A 9,684-nucleotide genomic window follows, 5' to 3' on the forward strand; every position below is an offset into this window, starting at 1 on the left:
TACAGAAATGTCTCAAGTGTAAAATAACATTGCATATTTGAGTGCATAAATTAAAGATGAATCCTATTAAACTTACAAAAGCTATTCAATCCGGATCGGATATGCGTCGTCTTTTTCGACTGTATAAAGTTCACTTAAGGCATATTCAGACTATGTCTGCTAGGATACTCATCAAGATGGACATGTTGACATACGTTTTGTGTGAGTTTGTCCGTTCAAGAGCAAGACTTGAAAGAGAACTCAATATTTGCGCGCTGAGAGACGTGTGCGCGCTCTCGGATGATACATTATCAGATACAGATACATTTCCTCACAGCGCGCGCGGCTTCTCATTCGCGTCTTCTGGCACTAAACCCGGGTGACGACGGTGAAAACGACTGGTCATATTCAAACATACGGCAGCACTCGCATGCATTGAACAAAGTTTACAAAGAGAGAATTATTTGAAAAATATGAGGGGAAAAAAGGACGTTTACACGGCACCCCTGCTCTCGTCAGTTTTTGTTTCTTTATTTGATTGTCATAGGTCACTCTGTTTAATTTTCAAGTGGTTAAACAAATTCGTGGTGTTCCCTTGCGTTGCAGCCACTGCCATGTAGCAAATCTTGCACGTAACATGTTTTTGCTCGTCGTCTGATTCCTCGAAGCCAAACTGTTCCCAGACAACGGAGTTGGTTTTGCCTTTTTTGCTCACCAAACGCTGCTGTAACTGCCCTCCTTCTGCCATCTTTACTCGCGCCGAGTTTTTAAATTCCAGCGGATGATATGCACACGAGACTCACGAACTGGGTGAGAGAGATTGTGGCTTAATTCGGGAGGGGCGGATGAGCGCATGCGCGTTTCATTCAGAACGCAAGGCAAAATAATCGTTTTTTCTCGATTGTACTATTTTGGTGATCGTTGGGAGGCAAAATCGAAATCGAAATCGAAATTCGATTAATTGCACAGCCCTACTTGCAGTGTATCAAATACTTGTTCTCCCCACTGTAAATTTCTAAATATGTGCACACACATACCTGTGGAGCTGTCAGCCTCATCCAGGCCCATTTTTTTCTCTAAGGGAAAGAAAGCAACACACTATTTCTCTTCTCTACATGGCAAACAGTTTCTGACCATCTAAAATTTCAAATAAATGTGTGACCCTGGACCACAAAACCAGTGATGCATCTCACAAGTATGTTTTTATGTATTTGTGGCAACAAAACATTGTACCAGTCAAAATGATCAATTTTTCTTTTATTCCAAAATCATTAGGATATTAAGATCATGTTCCATGAAGATATATTTTTTTACATTTCCTGCCGTAAACATATCATAAACATTATATAAAACATATAAAAAAAATGTTTTAAGTGGATGCAGCATAATCGCCAAAAGAAATGGACAACTTTAAAGGCGATTTTCTCAGTATTTTGATTATTTTTGCACCCTCAGATTACAGAATTTCAAATAGTTGTATCTCTGCCAAATAGTGTCATATCCTAACAAACCATACATCAATGGAAAGTGTATTTACAGCTTTCAGATGATGTATAAATCTCAATTTAAAAAGATTGATTTTGTAATTACAAATTCATTTGATTTGATTTTTTGATAACAGATTTGTTAACGTTTCAAGACAGCATTAATTAAAGTTTCTTAAGGGTCAAGTTATCTGCATCTCCTATGCTGCATCAGGCCATCGCATAATATTTGTTACGGCTCAGAGTAACGTTTCTGCATGTGTTTAAGACTCCAATAAAATTATAAAGTAATTATTCCATCGCAAATAAATATCTCAATCAGTAAATCTGGCTGTTACAAAACATCATGTTATTTTCAAATACATTTTTACCAGAATGGTTTCTAATCAAGCCGCCCTCGAAACAATAATGTTGCACAAGAAACACATGAACATATGTTAGGTTGGATTTCTTTTTTTTTAAGCTTTGGTAAATATATTTAAATTAAAACATACCGTTGGAACTTTCTGTCTCATCCTGGGTCAACTCCATCCCTTCATTTAGAAAATGAAACCATACTTAAACTTGACAACCTAAATACTTTGTTTATGATAATCAGAAACCTGATGTAGTAAATACACTATACCAATGCTCACTGGAATTAAACTCATTACATACCTCTTACTCCATGGACAGGCTCAGACTCTTCATCATCGCTTATTTCTTCCTCGTCTAATTCCAGATCAATTTCATCTATAGAAAAACATATTTGATAAACACCCCCCAAACATTACTGCACATATATAATTCCTAAATTTTCTTTATCTACTGCATTCACCTCAAAAAACATTTTTTTGAGTTACATAATTAGCTTTTAAGTCATTATCTACATCTGATTTAAAATTGTTCTGTTACTGTACTGTAACATTATTATTATTATTATTATTAATATCATCATCATACAAAATAATGCACATACCTTCTATCTCAATTTCATCAAGAGACTTTCCTTGGAAATTGACGAGAGTTCCTTTCTCCATAGCCAAGAGCAGCTTGGAAATTTTTGCAATTTCTAGTTGCATCTGGCAACCGATAATAGTCTCTATGGACCTGAATGTCATGGCCCAGAAAGTTGGCTAGTTGATCAAGCTCATTATCCTTAAGATTAAGTATCTGGGACATTGTTGCCACCTGCTTACGGAGCTGTGTAGACCGGAGATATTCTGGGTGTTGTGCACCACAGTGACTTGCAAAAAGCCTGATACAGTCCTGTCCTCTGAAGAAGCTGGTGGGTGAGCACTTGGGTCTTCCAAATAGGAAGGGGTTGTTCCTGTCTACTTCACATGCACCTCTCTTGTCCACAAGAAGTTTTAATGCTCTGACAAGTTCAGGGTTTAACAAAATTGCAACTTTTCTCCCTTTCTTGCCCATTATTTCCACTCTGCTGAAATGCCTGGACATTTTTTGCTCAAATGGAGAGAGACCGACGGCGATATCATCATGGAGCTCAGTCTGGTCTCTTTTCCTGAAACACTCAAGTGTCATTTTTGAAACCTCTCCTGCACGACGTCTATTAAAGACTATTACTTGTGCAAGTGTCACTTTGGCAAGTTCTGCATATGTTTGTGGAGACTCGTGATTTTTTAGGCTTTCAAAAGCATCAGAGGATTTTTTCTCTAGATGCTGGTGGAGAAGCTGCACATCATGTGTGAACGGTATAGTTGATGGTTTATTGAACTTTGATTTGCTCAAAGTAGCAAGAGCAGCATGGGAGACATGTTCTGCCCATTCACTGGAGCACAGTTGTTTGAATCGCTCTGCTGCTTTTGTCAAACAATCATCCTCTGCTGCAATGGCCCTGCAGAGAATGATGTCACCGATCTTGTTGAGTGAGTGTCCTAACTTCAATGCAAGACTTGGTGTCTTATAGGAGTGGCTCTTTTCATCATAGCCAGCAACATCTTTCACTGCATCCAGGGGCGTAAATCGTGGGGGGGACGGGGGGGACAGGACCCCCCAATCTGAGGGCTGTCCCCCCCTGAAAACCATGCTGAGTATTGTAAATAATATAATGATATATACTTAAAATAAATGTGTAAGTAGTAAAACAATACAAACGCAAACGGGACACAAAAAAAATGTGTTTTAAGTTTAGAAACATTTTGAGTCCCCCCTCCCCCCTTGCCCCACAGTGGTTTGATCCACCGCGCACCTCAACTAACGTTACCCATAGAACGTAGATAAAGTACCACACAAGTTTGGGGAGAGAACAAAGCTCTTCAGACAGCAGTTGTGAAACTCCAGTAAGCTGTTTTATTCACTTTAAACATCAGATGAAGTGATTATTTTCTCTTTAATACAGATTAGGGAAAACACTGTTAACATCACTTGCCCACTGCGGCACTGCCCCGGGCCACCGTCGTTTTAATTTTTATAGTAATAAAATCATTTGACACAACTATTACAAACTGAACGTGTCTGCTCAATACAGCACGAGCCGAACGGGCAAACAGCTGACAGACAAGATGATCGCGGAAGATTTGGTTTCAAAGCGCCTATTTAAGGGAGTGTGTCATTGTACTGTTTTGTAGTTGTGTTTTTCATTACGAATAATTGGCTAATGAACCCAAAATACAAGCAACCCGCCCCCGAATTGGCGCTCATTCTAAACCTAAAGGTTTTGCTCAATATGAAGTGGCAGATCAGAGGGCTTGCTGCAGCTGAATATCTAAAGATCTGAATATCATAGTATAAAATACTTTGTGGAGGACGCAAGATAATTTAATATTTATAATATGACTGCGTGGTGAACCTTAATCGTATTTAAACAACTATCACTGTGTTGTTGGTCAGATAAAATGAAAGAGAAAAGAAAAATAGACATTACATAATTTTTCAGTGCACCAAAACGCCAAGTAGCCTAAGTACGAAATGTTTTTTGTTTTTTGTGGTACACATATCCTTATAAGAAACGATTTTGGCTGTATTATTTGTGTCCCCTTCAAAATTTGCTCTTGAGAAATTTCATGTTTATTGTCCCCCCCAACTGTTAGATGAAATTTACGCCCCTGACTGCATCAATGACTTTGTAAAAATTGTTTGGCTTCACAGCATCTTCAAAACTAAATATGGAATATTTTTTTCTCAAGCTTAGCAAGAGTCTGCCCATTTCCCGAACCTTCTGTCTGATGTATTCGGATTTGGTTGGATCACTTCCATGCTTGTTGTTAAGACACTGACTCAACTGCAGTATGAGGAAATCATTTCGAACCACAGATGAAATGTCATCACTCTTCATGTTTCCCAAAATCTTCCAGACCTCTGAAGATATTGCCTGGGAGAAAGTTGACTCTGCAATATCAGCCAAAACTAAAACTTTGGCCTTACCAGTTGCTTCAGACTCTGAAAACATCTTTGAAGGGCATCTCCGTGCATGGCGCCACAGCTCCTTGCAAACAAACAGGCCTTTACAGTATACGCAGTGCACATGTTTTAGAACTCAGCTCAATTTCTGATCTTCCTGGCCGCCTTCTAACTTTCAGTGGTCCACTTTTACTTTCCATAACCTCTTTATTATGTTCATAGTTGCCTCTGTTTCTTAATTTCTCAAGTAACCTTTTTCTGTCCTTGGAGTGTTTAGGGAGCAAGAATGTCTTGATGCTTTTTAAAGTGGCGGGCAATTTTAGACTGAGGTTTCTTGCAGACATAACAGTAGTTTTTGTGGGTGGAAATAGTGTTTTTGGGGCTTGGCACATTGTCAGTCTCTGACGGTTCATAAGACGACACTGCTTGTGTTTTCTTAAAACTCTGAAGCATCTCAGTATTGTTTGTAGTAGTATCATGCTCATCACATATGAGGTCTTGAGCAGAACTGGATCTATCACTAACCATTTCTTGCTCAGTGGATGAACAGCGAATGGGTTGTGGTGACACACTCTTTGCTCTCATAGAAGACTCTGAAACAGCTGGTGTGGACTTATAATTTGGTGGATTGCATATATCGACAGAAAGACTATCATCACTATCGCTATTTTGTCTAGAGTCCGGGATGAAAACATCAGAGGAGGATTCTTCAGTGTTTTTATCAGCGCAAGGAGAATACTCCTCATCAGAGCAGGATTCTTCAGAATTGGAAAATTCAACATCTGGCTAATAAAAAAAAAAAGATAACAACAAAAATAGTGTACCCTGCTTATAGTCCAGCAGTTTTGATGTAACAAACTTGAAAATGTTAAAGAAGGTGATGTACAATAAATTTACATACCAGTGTCATATTCTTCAGGAAGCAGGTTTTGTGCCATGATTTTGAACATACTGAAAGAAAATTAAAGTATAAAAATAAGCATGCTTTTAGGTTATATCAGATTACTGCATTACAATAATGATTTGAATAAAACAGCACAATTTTTTTAAATAAAAATACCAGGAAATTACAGGACAGCCCGTTTTGTTTTCGATACAAAAATGAACACACAAACATACATACATTTGCATGTAAGGCCAAGCCATTTTCGACTTGTCACAGGTCCACTGCAATCTTCACAAGAATCCAAACTGGAGATAACAGCACTGTGAACTTCATGGTGGCACTATAACAAAATGGATTTATTAAATCAACTTCATATATTGAAAATAGCACAAATTTCATTCCAAAGTGTGGTGTGAATGGGCCTTAACGGTTGAATTGTCTTTGACTGAAAGTTAATGCAATTATTGCTGCATTGAAAGCATATCCAGTGTGTAAAAGTGTGCATATTAAGTCTACAACTTATCCACAATAAAGAAGCTGACACATACACAAATCAACATCTTTTCCTCAAAAAATTGTTAACCCTAACCCAAACATGACGGTCCTCGTAGTGGAGAACGGTCCTTATATTTCAGGTCAGTGTCATGCACATCCCCCAACACACAAGTGATGAAAATTAATGGAGAGCGAGGGACATTTTACTTGAGTTTGAGATGTCACAACAACGTCTTCAAGACAACAGTCCACGTAAACCAGACTAGTATAATGCCCAACCATCCTACACTTAATATTGCCTGTGTCAAAGAGAAGTAAACAATTAAGGAACATGTGCTCACTTACTTTCTCTTTCCCGGATGAGGAAGGATTCACACTGCATTCAGTTACAGCCACCGAGGTCCTGTCACACATTTCCTATAATTATAAGAAAGACAGGTACAACACATTGGCAAGGATGTTTTTTAATAATCTGCACCATAAATAAAAAAAAATACATGTAATACATGTTGACTTTCAGTGATAAAGTATTTAAGAGACTCACCCTTAAACGCCAAGGCCAAGAGGAATCCCCATAGTTGTATGTGACCTCCTCATCTGGAAAGATATGTTTTATACTAAACAGGCACAGGTGTGGTCTTCCGTCAACAATGATTGTCTTGACTTTACAATTTGGATTTCTGTGATCATCATTCACCAGTCGTCCAAGAGAACCGTCCTCTTTTGTTGCATCAATGCTGTGAGAAAAATAGAGCAGTAAGAAATTTAAAACATAGACACATACTGAAACATAAGGTTCTAAATGAACATTATATATTTTTGGGGTTAGGCTAAACTTGGCCTATTTAACTTCTATTCAAATACACATTGTGACAATTAACTTACATTTCTAAGAGTTTAAAAGGTGAGATGATCCACTTAAGGTAAAAAACAAAACAAAAAAACTAACCCTTAGGCTAATGCCCCCCTGTTGAACAATAACCATGTTATTGATTATCACTAACTAATAAGTTCTTAATGTTAAAAGAACCCTAGCAAATCTCCTATTGTTATAATAATAATCATAACTGTTGTTTTTATTAGAACTACTTTGCTCTGAATGCGAACCAAAAATAAATAAACAAAAAAAACAGCCAGCTTACCAGTAACGTGTTCCATTCCATGTGAAGTCAAACAAGTAGTTGCCTTGAACATCTTTAACATGTTTACTTTGAGAGAGAATCCCACGGTATTCAACAACAAAGGTGGATGGTTCAATGTGCTCAAGTGCAAACACACCTCTCCCTAAAAAGGCAAAATATAATACTAATAAAACAACATGAATGAACCCAAGTGCAGCTATTTGTTACACAGCTCACCAACTTATCCTTATAAATTGTTAAATCCTGTAAAACTGTGTAATGTAATATGAGGTGCAGTAAGTGAAAATAATTTAAGCATCAGTTTTCACTGATATACTAGTTGAATTTGGTTTCACTATTCTCTACATCATTTTAAGTGTTTATTTTGAAATTAAAAAAAAAAATTGTTTAAAGTTATCCCTTCAACATTTATGAAAATATGAAAATGCTTGAATGTGAAAGATCACGTTCAGACTGCCAGCAATACGGTGTACCTCTCAGTGTCTTATATGTGAATGCCCACTTACTTCAAGAAGTCGTGGCTGCAGCCTGAAGCACGATGGCTACTGGATCAGATCCAACACGTACTGGACGCGCACGCGCGGTGGTTTCGTTCACATTTTGATGACGTCACATGCACACGCGCAGTTGAGAGATTTGTGAACTGGATAAATACTCAAACCGCTCGCGCAAAAACAATTATTAATAACATGCTCACGAAATCAGGACACACGTTTTGCATTTTCCCTTGAATGTGTACTGGTTGTACCTTGAGGATTAAAATTACAGACAATTAGGCTACTTGATCATTCTTGCTTCCACTCAACAGCAAGTATGACCAGAATATGTTACAATTTTAACTGTTTTGCATGTATGTAGAGAGAAACTAGGATAACTTCAGCATCACGATGACTTATTCATCAATAATTACGCATTACTAATTATCAGTACTACTACTACACAGGTTAGAACATCATCTATATACAATATTGACCATCAATATTGTATATAGATGATGTTCTAACCTGTGTAGTTATAATGTGTAGTTATAATTGTGTGCGAGTCATTATAACTAGACTCGCACTCGCCATAACGAACCACCATCCAGTACGTATTGGATCTGATCCAGCTACGTCATCGTGCTACAGGCTGCAGCGAGGAGTGTCTCACTTACTTTCTGATTTAATTTGCCTGCAGTCTGAACATAGTCAAAGTGCCTTGTGCACAACTTACCTTTAAATGCGTTGATATGTCGTCCCTCAATGAAGGCTTTGTCTTTGCCTGACAATATGTGTTCTCTTGCATCCTGCTCAGGCTTTATTCTCTTCTTTCTTACCATGTTGACTGAAAACATTCCAGACAACATTTTATTTTTTAATTTTTATAAATGCTTTATATACAGTACATAATTGTCAGACTGTAGTTAAGTCTATATTAATAAATACAACATTTTACACATAAATAGTTGATAAGTGAGATTTTTGAAGTTTGTTACTTTTGATAAGAAACAGTCTCAGATTCCAAATTCAGTCTATTTTAATACCATTTTAGCTCTCTTTAATGTGGCACCCCAGATCAAACGAAGCTAAACTCTAAAAAGTATAGAGAGTAAGATTTAGAAAACGTTCCATGTACAATACCTGATACATTCAAATAATAAATGTAAAGCATGCGAATTAAAACTAATGAAATCATAAAATATGTTAATATCAGCCCTAAAATGAAATATATATATATATATAATATTTCTGTATCATACTGTATTAAACTGTAACGTTAACTCTTTACCAGTCATGACAACACAGATTCAATTTATTTTATTTGTGCCACATTAAAATGTAAATTGATCTCAAGCATCCATGGCGTTATACGATTACGTTTCATCAACTAATACTTATATGTCTATGAACAACAAGAGAATTTCGTTTGTTCCTAAATAAACTTTAATAGCATGTGCAAGTTGTTTAGAGACGCCATTTTAGCTGCTAATGGGCGAATATTAGGCCGATTAGCTGCCATGATTAAAGGTGATATGACTAGTTAGAAATTGTCTGACTCATGACACTAAACGCCATAAAGGTAGAATATATAAATTAACACACTTACCTTCAACGTGATAAAGTTAAAATCTCCCGTAACTCTCAACTTCGCTCGAATCCTGCTAATTAATTGTAATTATGACTAACGTCACACCACACACGTCTTTAGGGCATCGGTGTGTTGACTTTGACGGATGTCAAATGCAGCCAATCACTGACACGTGCTGACTTTGACGGATGTCAAATGTAGCCAATCACTGACGGGGATTCCAGCGTTCCACCAATGAATCACGCGCTTGGGCTGGTCTGGGTGTATGAAATGTGTATGATACTGCAGT

The 9,684-nt window shown here is 37.3% G+C and overlaps 1 protein-coding gene and 1 long non-coding RNA gene across 2 annotated transcripts; both read right to left on the reverse strand.

Annotated features, from left to right (window-relative positions):
* Positions 1–1,013: 1,013 nt before the first annotated feature.
* On the reverse strand, positions 1,014–2,516 carry LOC307130480. Its single transcript, XR_013817046.1, has 3 exons — positions 2,422–2,516; positions 2,121–2,195; positions 1,014–1,055 (listed from the first exon to the last, which is right to left on the reverse strand). It is a non-coding gene; the product is annotated as an uncharacterized lncRNA (long non-coding RNA).
* A 2,562-nt stretch (positions 2,517–5,078) lies between these two features.
* On the reverse strand, positions 5,079–8,646 carry LOC307130426 (uncharacterized protein; the record flags this gene model as incomplete). The annotated part of the gene is made up of 7 exons (XM_079823392.1): positions 5,079–5,591; positions 5,707–5,756; positions 5,929–6,031; positions 6,532–6,603; positions 6,731–6,923; positions 7,329–7,524; positions 8,541–8,646. 7 exons carry the CDS (start codon positions 8,644–8,646, stop codon positions 5,079–5,081), a joined length of 1,233 nt encoding a protein of 410 aa, XP_079679518.1.
* Positions 8,647–9,684: the final 1,038 nt, after the last annotated feature.

This window comes from Gobio gobio, assembly GCF_949357685.1.
Source record: "Gobio gobio genome assembly, chromosome: 8".
In the NCBI taxonomy this organism is placed as follows: Eukaryota; Metazoa; Chordata; class Actinopteri; order Cypriniformes; family Gobionidae; genus Gobio; species Gobio gobio.